Raw genomic sequence first — 23,502 nt, forward strand, 5'->3', positions numbered from 1 at the left:
TAGAAAGTACCTGTAATTGTGTTTTTCACTGTCGATGTGGAAACTGTCATACTGAGAGAAGGCCTGGTGTCCGTCCCAGTCGGTCAGCTCCACACGGAGGGCATACTGCTTCTGATTGGTCAGAATGTGCACAAACTCATTTCCCAGCCAGTGTTCGGCCAACACGCTCCCAAAGCCCTAGAAAAGAGGGTGGACTCCGGGTCAGTTTAAGTATCGACTTGGGTCACGGGAGGCCTTGGATAAGGCAGTGGGAAAGAAAATCCTGTCCAAGATATTTCAAGCTTAACAGATTCAACACAGGGACGGAATTCCACAATTCATCATTTTCTTGAGATAATAATTACAGATTTTCATAAAATTTTGACACATGAAGGTATCAATAACCACTGGTCCGTTTCTGAGCCTAAATGTTTAACGGTTGCATCATATCTGGAAAGACTGAGAAAACACTACATTATGACATGACATTCACAGCACTAATATACAATTTTTTCTGTAATGCCAATGAGAAATGCAGAACTGTGTATATAGTATCTGATTAAACATGTAGTGCATGACATGACTTAGATGAGAAGCAGCATGTTGTCTCGTGTCATGTCTATGGACACAAACACACATGACCAAAAAAAAAATAATAATAATTTAACAGTCATGCTTTTGCTTCCAAAAGATATTTTGTACGAGTTTCCATGTCTGTAATCGATCCATTCAGCTCTAAACAGCTGCCGAAAGGCTTCTGAAACATGTCATAATGCAGTGCAGGTGCTAGCAACAATAATAATTACAGTGCAGCGTAACAGAACCATATCCAAGTACGAATACAAATCTTTAATGAGCAACATCTGTAATTAGTGTACCTTTCCCTGCTTCTAGCAAATGAGAAAATTTCCAATGAGGGCAATGGAAATCACGAGTGCTGGATGGATTTTAACATATAGGCATACCATCATGTATTATTTTAACCCTGCATGGTACAAATTGTGTTCTGTGTGTAAATAAGAAATATATATAATTACAAAAGATGTATAAGTAAATGAATAACATTGACACAGTGGAAAATGGTGTTAAAAATTGTCCTTGAATTAAAATTACATTTCTTTATTTCTTGAATTAACGGATGTATTTGTGTAATTCTGAACTGAAAAGTTATTCAATGTTTTTCATAAAAGCATTAAACAACTCTTTCCAAAAAGACGTTCTCACTGTTGCAATTTGGAACAGCTAACACTTTTTGCCTTTTCCATAAAACATTGCTGTATTTATTTTTGTCTGAAAAGAAGAAATACAAATCATAATTGTGTCATTTATGCATAAATGCAATTGTATTATGGAAAGCGCTTCCAAATAAATGAATAAATGTAATATAATCGATGCCGGCATCTACAAACATTCTCAAGGAGTAAATGCAACACAGCCATTTTTCCATTACAATAAAGCATTGTCATATGTAAACATCAATATTTTTAGTAAAACTATGTCATGATGTAGAAGAAACAGTGAAATTTATTAACAGACGAATTTGTGGAGAACTTCAGCAGAGAACTCCACTGTAAAGGGAGTTTTGAAAGGGAAAATCAAAGGTCATATTATTGGATGAGAAACAAGTAAGAAATTAAAGAAAATAATGTTGCCATATGGCTATACTGTATCACAGGGTTAAATAATTAAACAACGCCTATATGAGTTTATATGCAACCAAAATGAACCGTGCTACAGGCAAAGTGATGATGATATCACTCATATTGCGTTACAGACTGACTGAAACCTTCTTCTCACTTATTAATTGCTGGCCCATGGGAGCAGGTTATTGATGAGCAAGAGTAACAGTGCAGTAAACATGAGTATTTTGTTTTGCCTGTAGCACTCCTGTGAGGGTAAAGAGGGTCTGTCCTCCAAAAATCCTTGTAATATGCCTGAAACCTAATGGCTGTTTTTCCATAACCTGTATCTGTTTATGTTGTCCAGGGGTGCTTGTTCTGTTCTGATTGGGTTTCCCCTTGGAAGCCTGGGATCGTCCCTGAGAAGCTTTCTCGCCATGAAACCACATCATTCCTTATGTGAGTAATGTAGAGGAAAAATTAAGATCAATTGTTATTTTATACCCTAAAACAGGGAGTTCTCTTGGGTGTGTGGTTTTCTATACAACACAGCATCGGTGTCTCAACAACGCACTCAGTTGCTATGTATCATTCCAGTAATAGCCATTCAAAGGAAGCCTGGGATCGTCCCTGAGAAGCTTTCTCGCCATGAAACCGCATCATTCCTTATGTGAGTAATGTAGAGGGAAAATTAAGATCAACTGTTATTTTATACCCTAAAACAGGGAGTTCTCTTGGGTGTGTGGTTTTCTATACAACACAGCATCGGTGTCTCAACAACGCACTCAGTTGCTATGTATCATTCCAGTAATAGCCATTCAAAGTGGCCTGTCCAAAACCCTTTCTCTTGTAGAGAGGAATGGAGAAAAGTCAGATTAACACTGCCAAAACCTAGGAACAATTGTTTCCATAGTCTAAATATCTGATTCCATTCTGATGAAGAGTTTCTCCCATCTTCCTTTGGGAAACTGATTGGGAAAAGAGAAATAAAAACCTTGATGGTGCTGATAGTGACTGGCTGGAGCGGATACTCAAATGAGGAGAGGTGGAGTTATTCCAATATTTTATTTGATCCAAACCAGAAAAAAAAAAGAAACTACAAATAAAAGCATTAGCGAGAAGTGCACCAACTCTTTCATGAGAGTCAGTGCCGATTTTATGCCCCTAAACCTCAAACAGGTCCAGGTCACAGACATGGCTTTTTAAAAACATAGCTGTCATTCATTATCATCACACTCCAACACAGACAAATGTTTTGAACTTTTTGTCCTAGATTTGATCTTTGGAATAGGCATATTTGATCTTTGCCGTTTCTGGCAAGTCCAACACTGCGTTAGTTCTCAGTCTGGATCTCTTCGCCAGCTATGCTTCCATCCAAGTTGTGAATTTAATTTACACTATGTTTGCAAGCAATCAGTGGAAGATGCCTCATGGCTGGATGTGACAGTATGTCAGAAAGTTCTGGGAGGTAATAGTACAACCCATTATTTTTACTAAAGCCTTTGGCTCGAGCATTTCAGAATGACCAGAGCAGTGTTGCTATTAAAACTATTCAAAATAATTTTTGTTAATTGAAATAAAGCTGAACAAAATTGAATATTAGATGATTAAATTAAACTTAAAAGATTTGAAATGGGTGAAATAAGTTGAAGTTGAAATACAAAAATGACTAAAACTACAACTAAAATAAATTAAAGAAATACAAATAAAATGGCAAAAGTACATACAAAATGAAATAAAAATAAAAATGCTAAATATAAAGATAAAAGCTATTTTAATGCTATTTTAATGTAATGCTGGACCAGATCAACATTCCTTCTCTGACTGAATTATTTAGTCAGAAAACTTGTCTTTTTATTGAAAAAAAAAAAAAACTACCTAGATTATAACTATATAAAAATATAAAAATATTAGAAACAATAATAAAAAAAAACAAAACATGTACACTGCATGTAAATTTGTATGTTGCATGTAATTTTTTTTTTTTGCATCTTGGTGTTTCCCTGTACTTTTTAATGCAATATCTCAAAACTCAAATACAAATCTGTGGAAGAAAGCAGGATGTGTAATTGGCTTATATGTAAACTTTCTTCTCAGTCGACAGTAGTGTTAGAACTAATCGACTAGTCAGATCAACATTCAATGGAATACCACATCACATTATTACAAATAATGTCTGAAAGTATGATTGAGTGATTTAATATTCATAACAATTGTTACGTTTTGGCCTGTTGCAGCAACAACAAAGCCAGCACTGGTGTCCCAGTTTCGCCATGACTTTTTTATTTATACTGTTTATTTTTTTCCAATAAAGAATAACACTGACTACATGCAAACTATCATTCCTACGCACAGGGAGAATCCCATTATCTCATTTGACTCAGCTGTTTCCTACTCTATAGGGTGTCACGGTTATCCTTCACTCTTTTTAGTCTAAATCAAAAACAGATGAACAGAGAAGATATATCACCCATATGCATTGCTTAAATGAGAAAGATGAAGATCATGTCCACCGTTACAGAGCGAGTGAAACAGAGGTTAGTGGGAAGGAATATGGCTACATACCATTTTATATTCTTTCCATGTTCTCTGGAAGTCCACGCTACCATCTTCACGTCTTTGGATTACAGTCCAGCCTCCGCCCGCAGACTCCATGTTACAGTACACCTGTTTGGAGACAGACTTGCACATCACACATACAAATATACAAGGACGGAAATACCACAAACCATTTATCTTGACCTTATGGATCTGTATATCCTTATAACAACAACAGATACCCCCATTAGCTTAGTGACTTCTCCAAACAGTGATTAGTGGAGAGGTCGAGTAGCAGGCCTGAGATCAAAGCTGTGGCGCTCAGGGACACCTGGCTGTAATCTAGCACAGTGGGTAGAAAGCCATGGCGTCACCTCACACACACCCAGCTGAACACACAGACCAACCTGGTTGCAATTAATCCAGTATCGGTGGCTGGAGCAACACCAAAACCAGATATTCAGGGACAGATATGTACATTCACGGATGCAGCCTTTTTCAAACACATTCACGCTGTAAAAGGTGAAAATGTGCACTTCTACCTCACCCTTAAAAATGACTTTTGTTAGTGTCCACATAATAGTCAGTTTGATTCAATCATATTAAATAGTATTTCTGACCAGAACAAAATGAGTAAATTTATGTTACCACATGTACACTAGCACATTTTAGGTTACTTGACAAAACCGCATACAATGCACCCTTGCCTGAAACCAAACAGTTCCCCCCCCAAAAAATATCCTCTTTTATGTTCCACAGACCACAGAAAAAAAGACAAAGTCATACAGTTTTGGGACAATTTGAGGGTGAGTAAATGATGATTTTTGTGTGTGTGTGTGGGGGGGAACCTTTTAATAACCTTTTAATAACCTCTACATGCTTCCTTGTGATATACAGAAATATGTAGTTCTCAATTGATCAAAAATGGGCTGTAGGTATGTTCTGATAGTAGGAAAACAATGCTAAATGAAAATAATAATTAAGAACCAATTAAAATAAAAAAAAAAACAGTAAAACAAACAAATACAGCTAATGTTGCAATTACTTTCACTTCTATTTAAAATGAAATAAGCTGTAAAACAAATTCAAAGTGCAAAAAATAAAATACAAATAAAAAATACATAAAATCAAATCAAATAAAGATTTCTTTAACTGTTTGTGATCTTTTTTCTTTTCTTTTGCATCTTGGTGTTGACTCTTGGTCTTTTTAATGCAATATCTCAAAACTCACATAAAAATCTGTGGATGGAAGCAGGATGTGTATTTGGCTTATATGTAAACTTTCTTCTTAGTCGACAGTAATGTTAGAACTAATCGACTAGTCAGATCAACATGCAATGGAATACCACATCACATCAAAAAAAAAATAAAAATAAATAAATAAATAAAATAAAATACAGTATTTCTCCTGTTCCACACCCTCATGCATTTAACGGGACTATTAAAGTATGTTGCTTCATTGGCAAAAGTAAAGTAAAGTAAAGTAAAGTAAAATAAAATAAAATAAAGATGTCTTTAGCTGTTTGTGATCTTGTGCAAAATTTTGTGGTCTTCTTGATATTATGCAGGTATGATTTTTATGTGACTTCTGTGTTGTGTTGTCTTTTCTGTACCAAAGACAATTTTAACAGTAGAGGACTTCAAGGTATCATTTTATCATTTGGGTCACCACTTTACGACCACTGTAAAATCTCAATCCTGAAAGTTGTGCCATTATGTTTACCTCTTGATATTATATTATTCCAGCATAGCTGATCTGAAAACAGAATTCCTACCTTTTTAGTCTCTTGTGGGCTAATGTTGATGGTGTAAACTCCATTTTTCTGGAATCTCGCTTGGTAGAGGTCGGCACAGTCCCGGAACTTCCTCTCCTCGTCAGCTTGCTTTGTGCTGTTTGGCACCACTAAATACACAAAGAAAACCATGTTAGAAATAGCAAAAACATAAACGATCAGAGAAATAATAAATGGAGCTGTTTATATTGGTACATGTACATCAGAAAACGTCTGTGGATCTGCCCTGATGCGTTGAACAAATAAAACAATTTCCACTCACTCTCTCGCTCAGCATGACCAAGCCTCATATTCGGCCAAACAGAACATGTCAACACCGTGACTTCCATTTCAACAAGACAGCAATACTGTAGACAAACAGCCTAATTATATTTTAACAAACCTCTCAAATCCTGCCAGGTGACAGCTATTTGTCGAGACCCACTGAGCTGTGCGACAGTTTAATCCGAAATAATTTACATCAACCTCCTTGAATTTAATAAAAGAGGGTTTAAGGTGGAATGTTCTGGAGCTGGACCAGAAACAGCTCCTAAAAAGGAATCCTGTACGTATATATGTATAGAAGAGGATTATTTACAAATGCATAATTGTGATTGACAATGAGTATACAGTATTTATTTCTTTAGCTTCTGTCAGCAGGCCTACATGGAGGGATGTGTATAAAGCTGTCCGCACTTAATATCTGTTTCATGTTACAAACCCATTAAAACAGTTCAAAATATGCAAGCAGAGCAGAAAATGACACTGCTGTACAATATCAGAACTAATAATGTTGAAAAATATTGCACGCTGTGGAATAAATCACATCCTGAGTTAATGGAATAAATAATACACAGAGTCACGGCAAATTCAAAATATTGTATCGGTTTTCATGCAGGATTTCAAATCTGGTTAGAATTATTTTGAAATTACAAAGGACAGCAAGGACTTCCAAGTTCGCTTGCATTATCAACATGATCTTCTTCCAGTGACTGACATATTTCTAAGTGTGAAAGTCTTTTAATCAAAGTGCTGATCTCCGGCTCTCAGAGAGGAGCAGCTCGGCTCTGACAGACCTCTGCAAGCCAACAGCTGCATCTCTTTCCATCTGCAGACAATTACGCCGCCAATATTTTGAAACCAAGCAAGAGTCTGCGGACAAAATACTACAAGCTATAAATTTCAAGTTCCTGTTATAACAAGTGGTTTATATTTACCCACCGTGTCCTAGTTATATAGATGGAAATTCCTTCCGATTCCCCTCTACTTTTTTTTCTTTCATGGCTAAAGACCGCATCTCAGTTTTCACACTATTGTTGTTTCTGTTGGGACTATTTAAGAAGAGGAGATGTCACTGCTAAGAGAGACGTGTCAGGGGTGTTTAGGTAGAACTTTGATCCCTGTCGCAGGATGGAGGGCTTGGGCGGGCAACCCTTCATTCAGGGATATTATTCCTGCCGCTTCGGTAAAGGATTGAGTGTCAGTGACAAGGATCTCCCGCTGTGACAGGTTGACAGAGGGGAACTTCGCACTGCGGCGTCTAACACAACAAAAACCCAGCTGTGTCAGACAACGGCAATTTACCGCTTATAGCCAGGAGCTGAAAGTGGCAGGACTGGAGAGCAGAGTGACAGACAAGTTCAACCCGTGCAAAGACAAAACACGACGTTAACGACAGAAAATAAATCCTAATATTTACTGCTGTAAAAATAAATGTATAATGAAAAATGTATCAACAAATAAATAAATAAAATGTAAAAAAAAAAAAGCCTAATGCTCATAATTGCACATTTAAATAAATATATATGGGAAATTGTAATACAATATGATTAAAATACAATGTATAATATAAACAAAATAAAATACTATAAAATATCATAAAAATAAGCAATAAAGCATGGTGCTAGCAATGCCAAAGTCATTGATCGGATTTCCAGGAAAAGCAAGAACTAAAATCTACAATAAAATGTGTACCTTGAATGCAATGTAAGTCGCTCTGAATAAGATAAAATAAAATGAAATGAAATAAATAATGCATATCATTATGAAAATTATTGCACATTCAAATAAAAAATGATCATGATTAATCCAAGTTGTTGTAGAGAGTTATGAAATATTTTAAAATGCTTAGGGTTTCTCTTATGTTGAATTTGGAGTTTGGTCCTAACTAATGGCACAAACTACGTGGATCTTTGCAAAACATGGACTTCTGACTACGTCTGAATGCCCAGGAACAATTTTACATGTAACTCTTAGCTAAACTATGGTAAATTGAGCTATTAAACAGCTTGCGTCCTGGCTCATAAAATTATAATCACATTATTTATTTACATTTGAATTCTTGGTGGTTCAGTTGGGACTTTTGTTTGGAACAAGTTGATGTGAAAAGAACATCCAAGTAGAGTGATTTTATAAATCAGGATTCTCCACACGCTCACAGACACAAAATAAAGTTTAAAATAAGCAAGAACTCAAAATCCCACTGCGGTGTGCTGGCGAAACGAAAACTCAAACTACTGCACTGCATCTTTATATAAACATCTGAGACGATAAAGTCTGATTCTTTCAATTGGACTGAGAGGCCGTGAGAATGATGACCACCAGCTGAGTGAGCAGAACTGCAATAATGAGTATTTTTTTTAAAACATTTCCTAAGCCATAAACCATCTTAATCATAATGTGTGCCTAAACCCAAAAATCATATTCTGACATATTACCTTTCTTACAGTATATTTTCATGAGTCATAGCCTGTCCCTAGTGAACTTAATTTGGAGACAGAAAATAATATTTTGTTCTTCTAATCACAAAAATGATTGATGCCAGTGAGTAAATAATAATTAGCAAATAGGGATTTATTACAGCCTTCCAAAGGGGAGAACAGTTATATCTAAAAATGCAATCTAATGAGTTTTTGCTTATATTTTTCATAATAACCCTTAATAATGCTTCAAATAATATCAAATAATATTTTCACAAATAACAGCTTTGCATTTATGAACTCACTGCAATCAAAGATGCTGTACAATGTTTTAAAACCATCACATCTCTTCTTTTGACGCACATGGCGAGGCAGTTAACTTGCAGTGAAGTTCAAATATTTAGGTACATGAAGGTTAAGTACATTAAACAATGACATATTCATGTTTGAATGAGAAAAGCAGCACGATAAACAGTGCTTTCTCTCATTTTTTCCCAAAAAGGGAGTTTAGAGCTTTACTAGAACATTGTTTTGCAAGTTTGATTGAGTCATGATTTCAGACAGAGACCTACAGTGCCTTCCTTGCCACCTATTTGGACGGGCTGTCCCACAGGAGTCATTAAGTTTGACGAATTCAGCCAGAGGTCAGGAAAATGACCTCTACAGCACACTGGAGCTGGACAATGCAACAAAGGGCTATTTAAAATCTCCATTTATCATAATTTGTTTGGTAATGTGCGCAATTATGGTTGCTTGTTAAAATCACCAAGAAATCATGTTATGGGTCCCATCTTACCATTACGCCAAACCACAGTGAACCTAAACTGTATTTTATACGCTCAATCGACCCACTAAATGAACCCAATTGTGAAGTTTTATTTAGGTTTCAAGTCCAGGCACAGATCAAAACCAAGCTGGAATAAAAAATGGTCTCATTTAGTGTGATTGGCTGATGTACAAATAGGAACGTCTAAATCCAAGAAGCTGCAGGGTGTTCCAATATGTGCTGATATTCTTTCCTGTGTGTGTTCTCTTACCGGGGTACTTGGATAGCTACTGTCAGATCATGAAAACAAATAAGCATTTATTTTAGAATATAAATTTGCAAGTGTGGGACCTGGGATTGCTCCAAAGCAATGACTACATGTTCAACAAACAATTCAAATAGTACAGAGCAGTAGATGTCAACCATAGTTACACAAACCCAAAAGTTTGGGGTCGGTAAGGTTTATTAATTTTTTTTTTATAAAAAAATGTTATTTTTATTCAGCAAGGATGAATAAAATCAAAAGGATGAATTTTATCAATAGTGACAGTAAAGACATTTACAATGTTACAAAAGATTTGTATTTCAAATAAATACTGTTTTTCCCAGTCAAAAAAACTAAACAAAAAAAACCCACATTAAGCAGCACATCTGTCCTCAACATAATAATAGGAAATGTTTCTTCAGCAGCAAATCAGCATATTAGAATGATTTCTGAAGGATCATGTGACTCTAAAGACTGAAGTAATGATGCTGAAAATTCAGCTTTTACATCACATTAATAAATTACACTTTAAAATATATTAAAATAGAAAATACTTATTTTAATTTGTAATACTATTTCACAATATTACTGTTTTTACTGTATAGTTGATCAAATAATCAAATGCAGCCTTGGTGAGCTTCTTTCAAAAACATTTAAAAATCTTAATGACCCAAAACTTTTAAACGTTAGAGTCAATGACACACAACAGAACATGATAAATATTCCTTCATACTGTTCTAAACTCTTATGACTCATAAGTTCTTCAATGGAACACTAAAGAATAAGTTTAGAAGAATGTCTGAACTCTCCATATTCCAAGTCTTTCATCTCAATATGACAGCTTTGTATGAGAAACACTGAAATCTAACTACTTATTCACTGAAAAACTTGTCTTGCCTGTGGTCACCATTCATTGCCAATGTATGGAAAACAGAAGCTTGCATAAATACAATCTTATAAATAACCACGTTTATATTCCAAAGAACCAGCATGGCTTCATGAAAAAGACCATGTTTGTTAACCAGTATTTCTGCTGGTAAACAGCATGGCTTTAATAAACAAAATTGTCTGTTTTTTGCCATGTGATATGAAACCACTGTCATTTTAAGGGCCACTCAAAACCCAAAAGAAAAAAGGAAGTAGAGTTGCTTTTGGTGCCCTCACAGCAAGCTCAGGAGTTTGAGTCGACTCCATGACCTGTGCAGTCCCATCTCAGACATTCAAGGTAAATTTTCTGTGACCACAGAGACGTGGGGCAGACGTCGGATAGACATGGGGCCAAGAGGCCACACTTGGGTTGCAGCGGGGGGAAACGAGGGTAATGAGTTCACTACACTGACTCCTGCTGGTAGAGGCAACCACAAGGTTTAGCGGGAAATCGCCAATCCCAGATCACTGCGCTGGGGCTACGTTAGGCCTGGCCTGTAACTCAATCAGGGGCTGTTTGACATTTCAGTCAACTGTTAACCACAGGCAGTGTGCTGAAGCGTGATAAGCCGCATCCGTTGAGGTTCACAGCGCTGTCTGGCTAAACGTGACATTTAACAAGAAAACAACACATTTCACCTACCAGGAAGAAGCTTTTCTCATTGATAACATACTGTGTAACGGGCTATTTTTATCTAAAAATGCCCTGTTCTGCCTGCTACATTTTTAGTTTTCTATCACTTCCTGTTTGACATTTGCTTTAGGAATGTCGCGCACCATTTTTAGGGGGTTGGGGATGCCAGTGGTGGTCCTGGCCTGCTTGGTGATTCAGGTGAGATAATATACTGTATACAGTGGTGGCCAAAATTATTAGAACACTAGTATTTTCACCAGCTAAGTCAGTTTTTCTATCTTTTGCTGTAGTGTGTCAGTAGGAAATATCAGTTTACATTTCCAAACATTCATTTTGCCATTAATTGTAATAATCCAGTGAGATTTTTGTTTGCACAAGGAGTCTGACAACAGCCAGTGCTCCACACAGAGATCTGATCTGATCATCATCCAGTCTGTCTGGAGTGACATTAAGAATCAGAACAAACTGAGACAGACTAAATCCAGAAGAACTGTGGCAACGTCTCAAAGATGCTTCAAGAGACTTACCTGCAAAACTACCTGAAAAACAATGCGCAAGTGCACCTAGGGCAAAAGCTGCCTTAAAACGCAAAGGATGGTCACACCAAATTTTGATTTAATTTAGTTAATAGACGTTATTAAGTTGTTAAAGAAAATCTATTTATGGCATTATTTTTGACAGCATCCGCATTTTAGAGCATTTTTACATAAGTGCCTAAAACTTTTTAACTGGACTGTAGCTTTGCAGGTAGGTCTCTTGAAGCGTCTTGGAGATGTTTGTTCTGATTCTTCATGTCACTCCAGACAGACTGGATGATGGTGAGATCAGATCTCTGTGTGGAGCACCGGCTGTTGTCAGACTCAAATCTAAGCTTGAAAAGGGACATAGAGAAAGACAAAGAAAAGGAAGAAAGAAAGAAAGAAAGAAAGAAAGAAAGAAAGAAAGAAAGAAAGAAAAAGAAAAAGAAAGAAAGAAAGAAAGAAAGAAAGAAAGAAAGAAAGAAAGAAAGAAAGAAAGAAAGAAAGAAAGAAAGAAAGAAAGAAAGAAAGAAAGAAAGAAAGAAAGAAAGAAAGAAAGAAAGAAAGAAAGAAAGAAAGAAAGAAAGAAAGAAAGAAAAAGAAAGAAAGAGAATTTATCCTGAGAATATCCTGATGTACATACATAAATAAAAAGTAGTATTTATGAATTTATGTAATCTCAAGGACCTAATATCAAACGAATAAAAAGATGAATGAATGAACGAATGAATGAATACAAATATTTCCAATTTAAATATGAGCAACTCTGAGTATATGCAAGTCCACAGCTAGGAAGTAATTTCCATGAAAAAAATCTGTGCAAAAAATGAGATCTGTACTTACATGCTGTGCCTCCATCCTTGGTGCAGAGGCTGAGCAGGTTGCGTACGGTATCCATCAGGTCCTGCTGTTGTCTCTGCAGGGCGGTGCTGTTACCGGTCGCTCGACTCAGCTGAGCCTCCAGCTCCCGGATCACTGAGCTCTGCCTGCTCACCAGCGCCTGTAGACTGCTCTTCTCCTCCCGCAGGGCCTCCAACTCTTCTCTGTGCCTATCCTCCATCTCCTGCATTTTTTCCTCCAGAAAACTGAGGAAAAAATGAGGGAAAGCCATAGTAGAGAAAAACAAGGAAAGGATGGTTAAAGTACAAAATGATGGGAAATGTAACAATCTAAGACAAGTTCCTGCAAGTATGGGTCAAATCGGGCCACATACTCATAAATTTGGGTCACAGTATGTTGTAATAAAATGTATGCCATGATATGAAAGATTCAGCCAAAATATCATTGTTACAGCAATCACTGTAACTACTATAAAACCCTTAAATGAATATGGGATCTCCTTCAAAGTCAAGTGATTTTTATGTATTTTTTTAAGACTGTGGTGGCCAGTTTTTGGCAAAAACTGGTTTCCATGGTAAAACTTAGTCAAGGTTTACAGAAAACAGCATCAAAGTGTCAAATCAGTGATAGTTTTTTTTCAAACTTTATATTATTAACATCTTTTTATATGTTACAATGAAGAACTTGTTCTTCATATCTACAATTTTACTGTTTTTATTCAAATGGTTTACTTCAAATGTTCCATGAAACAATAACCTTTGTTTTAGTCATGAAGAGCATATTTAGATAGTTAACATAGATATATCATATTGCATGTTTTGCAAGTGTGGCTCACAGGTAAGCAAACTGTCTTTTATTTGCCGTGGGCCAAAAAAGTTAGGAATCCCTGGCTTCATCAAGGTATGCCTTTGATGATACTGTATTTATGTTTCAGTATTCAAAGGCAGAAGGCCGCTTCATTACAGCTGTAATAAATACTGATATGAATGTAGCCAATCTCCATAATTTACACAGCATACAAACAAACACAGTTCATCTTATAGCTTTGGGCATTAGTGCACGTCTAAAATGGATCCAAGCCTTAAATCTGCACTGTACATCTTGGAAACCTGATGCACGCTGGGCTGGATTCACCAGCTTATTAAAACAAAATTCAATCCACATAGAACTTTAAAGGAATGTAAAATTAATTTTAGACTGAAAGAGGAGAAAGTCATAATGTCAATCTATATTATAGGATGAGTAATTACATTAACTGTGGTAACAAAAACACTAGACATAAACGCATACTTTTTTTTTTTTTAAATAGAGAGATATGAATGCTCGTGTCCTTTCAACAACAGCTGGGCTCAAAGCAGAGAGATCACTGGGAATTAAACCCTCGTTTTGACAGGAACAGACATGTCCCACCAGAACAATCAATACATAGAAAATTGGAAAGTGTTCCAAAAGCTTTGCATTGCAAAATTTGTCTTCACAGAGGACAAAGTTTAACGGCGGGTCAGGGGACATCACTCATATCTTGGCAAGTTCTGTTGCACTGCACCGTATGGGACCGAGCTAATGTCTGAAAGCTTGTGTTGTCAAGAATTGAAAATCATTTTGTGCAATCATCTGTATTGTGGTTCTGGCATAAGAATTAGTATTTTCTAAAAATTACAAGCGAGTGAGATTTGAACATCTGTATTGGCAGATTAAACAGCAGCACAGTGCTTAAGCGGGGTCACTACTGTAGCTCTGAAATGTTTTTTGTGGCTCATTTTTTCTTGTGTGCAGTGCTGGAGAGTTACAAATTAAATGCAGCAATGAGACTAACTTTACTATATTCATCAATAGTATAACAGTAGTAAAAACAGTAATAAAAGTTCACCTATTTGAGTTCCTGCAGTATGATTGTAACACCCAATTATGATATTACTGGATAATTATACACTTTAAAAGACATTTATGGAAGTCTTTTTTAATATATAAAAATATGTTGTTCAACGCCTTTATATATGTACATATACACTTTTATATATTTCAATTTTGCATATTTGTGTGTGTGAGGAGTTGTGTTGGAGTGGGAGGTTTACCCATTCTTGTCATGGATCTTGTTGATTTCATTTATCTGTATCATAAGTTGTTTCTCCAGCTTGTTGGTGGATAGTGAATTCTCCAGCAGCTGAATTTCCAACCTTGATGTCTGATTCAAAACCTAAAAACAATAACATTCCAATAAAAAGTACAGTAATCCTTCCGCAAAAACACAGACCTTAAAATCATTAAGTAAGTTAATACTAACTGAGCGGTACCTCAGGAGAAGTCATAAACAAGACCACCATACGGTAGCACTTAGGAACAGTTATTCTCAACCTCAACCTCTTATTTGACAAATCAGCAAAACACAACTGTGCTGTATCCCTCCGTGTCTCATTAAAGCACACAAGTCATAAAAAGATTCAGCAACAAAAATATTAGCATGATACTTAAAAAGAGATTGTATGTCTAATGCAGCACTAGTGCTTTTCTTGGCTGTATTTGAGGCATATTAAAGGGATACACAGAAAAAAAAGATTGTTCGCTTAATGGAGCGTGAAATGGATCCTGGGAGGAACATACCTGTGTCTCGACATCGGTTAGCTTGCGCGTCTGCTCAGCTGTTTGGGAGAGAAGACTGGTGCCCATCTCTAACATGGCCGCCGTGTGGTTATGAACGGCACTCTGTTGTAACTGCACTATTTCTGTCTTCATATTGTCTTTGATGTAGTTCTCAATCTGTGGTGACAAGCAAAAAGACCATTTTAGAAAACATACACCGAAATTTGGACATTTAACCCATGTCTATGATTGTCTTAACAGAACTATGTTCTAAGAACGCTTTGCTAACGTTACCAATAAGTTAAAAAATATATATATTTCTGAACAAAGTTGTCTGACCGCTCAGAATGTCCAGTTTTTTTTCTTGGTTATACGAACGTTAAGTGAGCATTCCATTTCATCATTTGGCAAACATTATTGAAATGTTACTTTTGAATGTTCTCTGAGTGTTCTTAAACAGTACAGTAGTAACAATTGACAAACATTAGTTCCATGAATGATGTCCTAACATTTTTGGAACATTTTTAAAAACCATATAACTTAGAACGAAAATTCTATTAACATTATTGGAAGAACATTTGTTCATAACTTTGAGAGAAACTTCCCTAACTAAAGTTCTGAGAATATTCCCTGTTAGCTGTGTTTGCATTATTTAACAAAATAATCAATTTGGCAGTTATTGTAAATACATTTATCACAAAGCCCTTTGCACCTCACTCTTCCGTCACTTGATATTTTATTTTAGTGCATCAATCTATTAAATTACTTAGGACCATGATCCGCACTCACTAAATATTCTTCTTTATAGTGTTTATTTTACATTAATCACCAATAGGATAAAGACATAAATGACGATATAACTATGTATTTCTGATGATCTTAATCATTGTACTTTCCATTGTTATACATTTTGAAATTTAATTCGGGTAGTAGATGATGGTGATTGTTTATTTATTAAATTATCTATTAAACTGTTTAATTGTATAATTGTGATAAATATGTGATTCTATGTAATTCATGTTCTAGTTGTGGGTATATTATGTAATGTTTTGGTGGAGGTGAAGATTTTGGGTTGTATACAAATGGACATTGTCCAGTATTTAAATGCAATATGTGAGCTTTTAAATGATTGAATATTGGCTAATGAATGATGCCAATATAATTAAGGATTTAAAAAGTGGGTGGAGGGATTGAATTACTCACTGAAGAAGGCCTTGAGTCAAAACATTTGTGTTTTTATCCTATTGGTGATTAATGTAAAATAAATGCTATAAAGAAGACTATGCGGAGTGCGGATCATGGTCCTATACAAAGAAATGTATCACAAATCAAATTTTTCACTGAATATAAAATTGTCAGATTTAAATGGCATTTAAAATGCCAAAAAAGCCTAAACTAAAGTAAAAAAAAAAAAAGGATCAAGCTCAGATGACCTCTGAAGCCTGACACAGTTGACACTCCAGTGGCTGTAAAATCCATTCAGAGGTAAAACACACTTAACTTGACAACTCCAACAGTCCTAAAGACACTTTAACACCAAGAGCACATGGAGAGTTTGACAAACTTTTTAAGAGGCCAATAAAACGAAAGGAGACACCATTTCAGCACAAGGACACAGGGGTAATCAAACCCATCACAGTTATGACTTCCTTTACAAAAAAAGACACAGTAACTCTTTAAAGAAAGGATATTTCCATGTTGGCACCATTTTAAAGGAATTTCTTGTCTAAGCTTCTTCATGATGACCTGGAGCGGCTCAGTTTTAAACAAACTTAAACGGAGCAGTAACACAAACTCTCGAAGAGTCAGTCTTAAAGGTAGGTGGAAGCAGATGTAGGTCATTTGTTCAGAGAGGAAGAGATGTAGATATCTAGCTACAGGAGACGCTTGGGTTTATCATGAAGGCTTTCATTCTAATCTTCTAGCTGGAGAGATGACAAGACCAGAACAAGCTTTAGAAACACAAAGACTACTTCTGTTGATTAATCCTCAAGAGATGACCACTGACACTGAGGTCTTTAGAAATGATTAGAAATTACATCTGGGCTCGTTACTTACCATCAGTTTCCAAACCTCGTGCTTCAGCTCCATCACTACTGGCTAGAGTTCAGTTTTGTTTTTGTTTTTTTGGCTGTATCATTTGAAATCTCTTATAATTTAATAGCATGCTTAAATGTAAAAATTACTTTTTAATTGTGTTATTGTGTATTTTTATAAAAACATTTACATTTAACAATGTCATTAAATGATTAGTATTTTTAATTTAATAATGTATTCAGTATATCAAAAGATTTCTATATGTAAATATAAAATCAAAAAAAATAATCAAAAATATAATTCACATTTTATCGGTCATCGCATTACAATTATCTGCTTATTATCAGAATTTTTTTTTATGTCAGTTCATCCCTACGCAGAACTGTACATTATGCTTCAGTCTTAAACTTGTGCAAGCTGTGAGGTGCAACTTGTTCATATGTACATCAGGACACATCACCAAGTGAAATCTATACACCCTTATTTGTGACAGAAAATATCTGGCTGCAAGACACTTCAGCAAATCGACAGTGACAACAGAGTCGCCCACTCCATGTTTTCCACGTTTCCAGCGGGGTGTTTAGAAAATGGAAGTTGTGGTTGAATAAGAGAAATCGGCTGTAATTTCAAAGTTTGGAGCACTCCAGCTTATGACTCTATGTAGAGATTTAAAAAAGTTGGGATTGAGATATGAAGTCACTGTGATATAGATGTTAGAATATGAAAAACAAGAAAGGAGAAACCAAATGAAAGGGTGTGGAAAGCTACAGTATCTCTTCACTTGCCAACATAAAAAGTGACATCCATACACCAAACAGCTGCGAACACACAGTTAGAAACACAAAATTCAACCTGTTACTGCTTTAGCCACTAGCAACCTGTCATGTAGAATTAAGATTGCAGACTAATATTCCTTCTTGGCAGTGATTATAAAGCCAATGCTGTTGTTCCGATTACTTCACTACGTAATAGGTTATTGTGAAGCAAGTTATACAGATACAAGTGTCTCTTTACAGTAAACAGTCAAAGCTTGATGGAACTGATTGGAAGGAATACAAAAGACCTATAACACTGCAGGCATTAGACATGTTTTTAGCTGCAATTCGATCAGTAGTTTTGCCGAGACATTTGAACTATGTCTCTAAAATGATATTAAGCTTCGCAATCTGGGTCTGTGTCTTCCATTAAGCTCTCTCTATGGATAAAGTGTTTGACTCTAATCCAGTTTAAGAGGCAACGGAGGTTTGAACTCTGAAACAATGTTGGCTGAAGTTTTGAGTGTGAGTAAAGTCACCTTCAGAAGGGTGTGGATGCTATTCTGGTGGCCTGGAGAAACATTAGCCTAGAGATCCTTTGCTTTGACTTTCTGAGGGAATTTCGCTTGTGTCATGCTCTAAACTATAGTGGGTGTCCTGAACGGAACAAAGGAAGGAGAATCAAGATTACACAAACAGAAACGTTGTGTAAAAATATCAGAGGAAGCAGTAAAGGGCTTTAGTGGGTGTATGGTTATTTCCCACTTCCATTCACAAATAAACGTGCCTACCCAAAGACAACAGATGAGGTAAAGAACGATTGACTTGAGTCATTTAAAAGCATACTAGTGTTGGTAATGACAAATAAAATCAAATGTAATGATGAAAGTGAACCTATGTTGAGCTAAAGATAAATAATAAAAGAAAAACACTGAGACAGAATGAGACATGTCACCTGCACTTTGTCTCAAAGGCACATTCACACATGCAGGAGTTTGATAGAACAGAGTGCGATCAAGTGTAGGACCCTGTCGAACCCGTTGCACCTGGGGGATTGGCTTACATCTCACAGCTGCCCACCAGCAGAGGGTCATGCCAAATGAGTCAAGGTCAGCCATATCAGCACTCAAAAATCTGACCTGAGAGCAGTCACGTCTATATCGATATCACTATGCCGTTTAAAGCCAGCAAAGTTTACCGCTTGACTTGCAGATTGATTGTGTTTATTTGCAAAGTGCACTAATGTGAGAAGGTGAACGGGGCTGCTCTACTGAGTGATGTTCAAGAGGCCCAAATTTAAGAGGTCAAAAAGTCCCATTGCAGCCAAGACCCTGTTAGATTTGAATTTGTTATTCTATTTGAAGTTGTGCTTTTAAAACCTTTCACATTCTCCAAAACTGCAGCAAATATGTAAAACATTACAAACAATAACTAACATTTATTAGTGCGATTTTCCACATTTGAAAAATAATAGTGAAACAAACTATGAAATAGAAGTACAGCAAGAATGAATGACCAAAAATGTCAACAGAAATATATATTTTTTTCATTTTCTATTTTTTATAGTTAATAGTATCAATAGCATGATTGCAGTAATGTATTTGTTTGTAAGTACTGTATTGATAATAATATACTGTAACTGCATCACTGTGCTTAATAATACTGGAAAATAAAAATGTGATTGCACATTGGCTCTGACATTAAGAATAAAATAGGCTTTTAATAACAACACTGAAGGACAAATGATAATGATTCATTTAATTTTAGTTTGTAGTTTCAAGAAAACAAGAAAAATTAATTCAATCAGATAAGAAAAAATAGTTAACTTTTTCTGTTATGGTGCACAGTTTTCCCCTTTTTTCTGGATTTTTTGTTTGTTATTGAATACACTTAAAGTAATAATAATAATAAAAAAAAAATTCTTACTAGAAAAAATATTCCAGTTAAAGTTTACCATAGAAGGTTCAACTATATTTGCTTTGGATGATTGTTATTTCATCAAATTAAATATCCCTGCTTCCATGCAAAAAAAAGCAAGAAAAGGAATATATACAGGGATCACAATTTAAGTCCTTCAGAAAAAAGGAAACACTCCTTCCCAGAATCATAAAAATACACATTACTCAAGCTGTGGAGATGAAGGGGTTTTAGAGAGGCATAACACCCGACTTGCTTAAAGAGCCACTAAATCACCCTTCTGTGTGCTGAAGAAAATCACCCAACTGAACGGAATATCTCCCAACTGTTTACAGTTGACACAGGACTGTAAACGTTTAGGGGTCTGTGAATTACAGGTCGGGTCACATGATGAACATTGAGGTCAGTGATAACGACTACGGCTGGTGCAGTGACGCCAACCTCTGGCTCTCTTACTGCTGTAGTGGCGCGATCAGCCCTGTTTCTGTCCAACATGGTTTATGAGAGTTCAAAGCACTGTTATGAGTCTGTTAATTCTAAAACAATCTGCTTAAATAAACAATCAACTACAATAAGATTTTTTTTTAAAACCATACTGGACAAATAGTTATATGTTTGATAAATTGTCTACTCAAGTATCTTGCAGGACAATTCATGTTTAGATAAATTTATCTTCGAAATTATTATTATTATTATTATTTTATATAAAGGAGGGTTAAGGATATAAATCAACAATATAATTGCAATTACAATAAAATGTATTCCTGTGATGGCAAAGCTGAATTATTGGCATCATTACTCCAGTCTTCAGTGTCACATGATACTTCAGAAATCAGTGCTCAAGAAACATTTCATGTTGCTTAATGTTTTTGTGGAAACCGTAATTAATTTCCCCCCATGATTCTTTTTTTGAACAGAAACTTAAAAAGAACAGCATTTATTTGGAATAGAAATCTTTTGTAACATTATAAATGTATATACTGCCACTTTTGATCAACGTAATGCATTTTTTTTCTGAATAAAAGTATTTCTTAAAAATTAAAACAACTTTTAAATGGTGTATACAGTACATTATCTGTAAACACTGTTTTGCAAGTTAATTCTCAGTATTCAGTGCAGTAACAACGAACATTAGAAAGTTGTTTCAAACACAATAACAGAGGAAATGTGCATGCATAATTAAATATCCATATTGACGGATCCAATTTTAAAAAATCCACAATACTGTCCGCTGATATGGCAAGGTAAAGTGTGATGCATCACAGCACTTGGGGTGAAGCTCAACCTGGTCGAGTGAGGTCTCACAGGGAAAACCTTTGGCTGAACCTAGTTTATCTCTTCTGTCTTGTTCTGAGTGGTACAGCAAGACCCTCTGACGCTTGTGGCTACTGGGAAGAGTAATTGCTGCTTGTGCAAATTAGCATCTATTACTAGCTGTAATTAGGGTTAAATTAGCAGCACACTCAGATTGTTATATAAGACCATGTTATTGCAAAGCTAGAATTTACTCAGTGACCATGTATATAGACAGTTTCTGCTCTTGGACATGACTTGCATCACATCAAGCAAGATTGTTTCTTCACCAAATAACACAGGTTTTGTTTTGCGGAGGGTCTATATGATCTTGTGTAGCATATAATGCAGTTGAGTGTTAGACAGATTGTGCTGTAATAGCTAAAGCCGGGCACACAGTTAACCTTTACAACCTCAATCCCCAGGGCTGGTTTACAGACATTCACTCAATCACAAGCACTCCTTCAAGGAACTCTCTCTCTCTCTCTCTCCCACACACACAAACACACTCAAGCACACCATGTGAAACATTCACAGAGAAATCTATAGCCTGTTCTCTCTCACAACGTGAAAACCACATTATTTCTCCTTGCAATTCAATATGATTTTCTAAAGTTCAAAGAGTCAGAAGACACCTACTGTAAATATTGAGATACTGTACACTACTGTTCAAAGTTTGAAGTTTTTTTCCTTGAAAAAAAACTATTTTTTATTCAGTAAGGATTGCAAAAGTGACAGTTAAGACATTTACAATGTTTCAAACAAATGCTGTTTTTTAAACTTTCGATTCATCAAATAATCCTGAAAAAAAAATCCACAAAACCATTAAACTGTTTTTAATATTGATAATAACAAGATATGTTTCCACCAAATCAATGAGCACCAAATCAACATATTAAAATGATTTCTGTAGGATCACAAGACACTGAAGACTGGAGTAACGATGCTGAAAATTCTGATGTGCCATAAATAAACAGCAATAAATTACATCTTAAAATATATTACATTAGAAAACTGTTATTTTAAATGTCAATAATATTATTTCTTTATATTACAAATAAATACAGCTTTTGACAGAGTAAGAGACTTCCTTAAAAAACAATTTAAACAATTTTACCAACGCCAAACTTTTCATGTTCATTTACAATGAAAGTGAATGAGGACCACAGACATTTTTAGTGAATAGTGAGTTAAATTTCAGTCTGTTTCTCACACAAAGATATCAAATGAACAGAAAAAGACTTGAAATGTTGTGCATGGGTGTATAATTAAACACGTATAATGCTTTTAAAGTACATTTGTTGTCTTTTTTGAGTCTGACAGGCCTGTCCCAAATCACATTCACTGTATGGAAAAGCAGCCTGAACATTCTTTAAAACTTTCCTTCAGTGTTATATGAAAAAAGAAAGTCATATGAGTTTGCAACAACACCAGCCCTTTAATATGGAGCTGTGTATATGGACAGTTTGCATAGCTAGTGAATGATTCTAAGCTTGACTCATCATTGGAAAGTGTGACCACCATCAACCAATGAGAACAAACCAATCAATTTGCCACAGATGGCAATGGATCTATATTCAACTGTAATCATTTCACTAAATTATATTTATCTGCATTCTTCGAAGGCTACAGTTTATATACGCAACGTAAATCTAAACCAACCATCTCCCAAACAATTTAAAGCAGTGCCCGGGTGCCATGGCACAGTCAGCCATGTTGTAATTTCAGTTTGTATGCGGCAGTAAAACATTTTGAGAACTGGCGTATTCCCAGCTGGAGTTGTTTTCTATTACAAATCCCTGAGATATTTGGGGTATATTTGGGGTCCCTCGTTGCAGAGCTCCAGCCAGGCTTGATATTTCAATTCCAATAAAAATCTCTCATTTTAATGTGTGATTGTGGAAACCTTTGATTGTTACGAAAGTAGGCTACTAATTTCTGTGTCAGATGTGGTTTGAAACTTTAGATAGAAATCTAAAACATAATATGGTTGTTTTAAAACAATGCAGAGGTTATATTAAGTCTGTGGAGGGTACTGAACTGCAAAATATTTAAGAAAAATCCAACAAGAAGTAAATGCACATGCCAGTTGGATGCACAGAAACACAATATCAAAACAAAATCAACACTGGTCAAAGCAGCCATCACAATCTAAACATATGACTTAAAATAAAGAGAGAAAGAAAAGAAAAAAAACACAAATCAGACTTTACAGAAACAAAAGAAGGTTTAGGAAAATATGACCATGTGTCTGTCTTAACACACCTTTTTCTACCTTATGTGTGTACACACACACACACACATACACATACACACACACACATATATATATATATATATATATATATATATATATTTTTTTT

At 35.5% G+C, this 23,502-nt stretch overlaps 1 protein-coding gene across 1 annotated transcript in view; it reads right to left on the reverse strand.

Annotated features, from left to right (window-relative positions):
- Positions 1-23,502, reverse strand: part of LOC107654726 (angiopoietin-1-like) — a 53,255-nt gene that overhangs the window by 13,770 nt on the left and 15,983 nt on the right. The window contains exons 2-7 of the mRNA XM_016441940.1: positions 15,159-15,314; positions 14,633-14,754; positions 12,561-12,802; positions 5,912-6,039; positions 4,164-4,265; positions 11-177 (exon numbers count right to left, since the gene is read on the reverse strand). Coding sequence (XP_016297426.1) covers positions 11-177; positions 4,164-4,265; positions 5,912-6,039; positions 12,561-12,802; positions 14,633-14,754; positions 15,159-15,314 — 917 coding nt within the window. The remainder of the gene's footprint in view (positions 1-10; positions 178-4,163; positions 4,266-5,911; positions 6,040-12,560; positions 12,803-14,632; positions 14,755-15,158; positions 15,315-23,502) is intronic.

This window comes from Sinocyclocheilus anshuiensis, unplaced genomic scaffold, assembly GCF_001515605.1.
Source record: "Sinocyclocheilus anshuiensis isolate Anshui unplaced genomic scaffold, SAMN03320099.WGS_v1.1 scaffold195, whole genome shotgun sequence".
NCBI lineage: Eukaryota > Metazoa > Chordata > Actinopteri > Cypriniformes > Cyprinidae > Sinocyclocheilus > Sinocyclocheilus anshuiensis.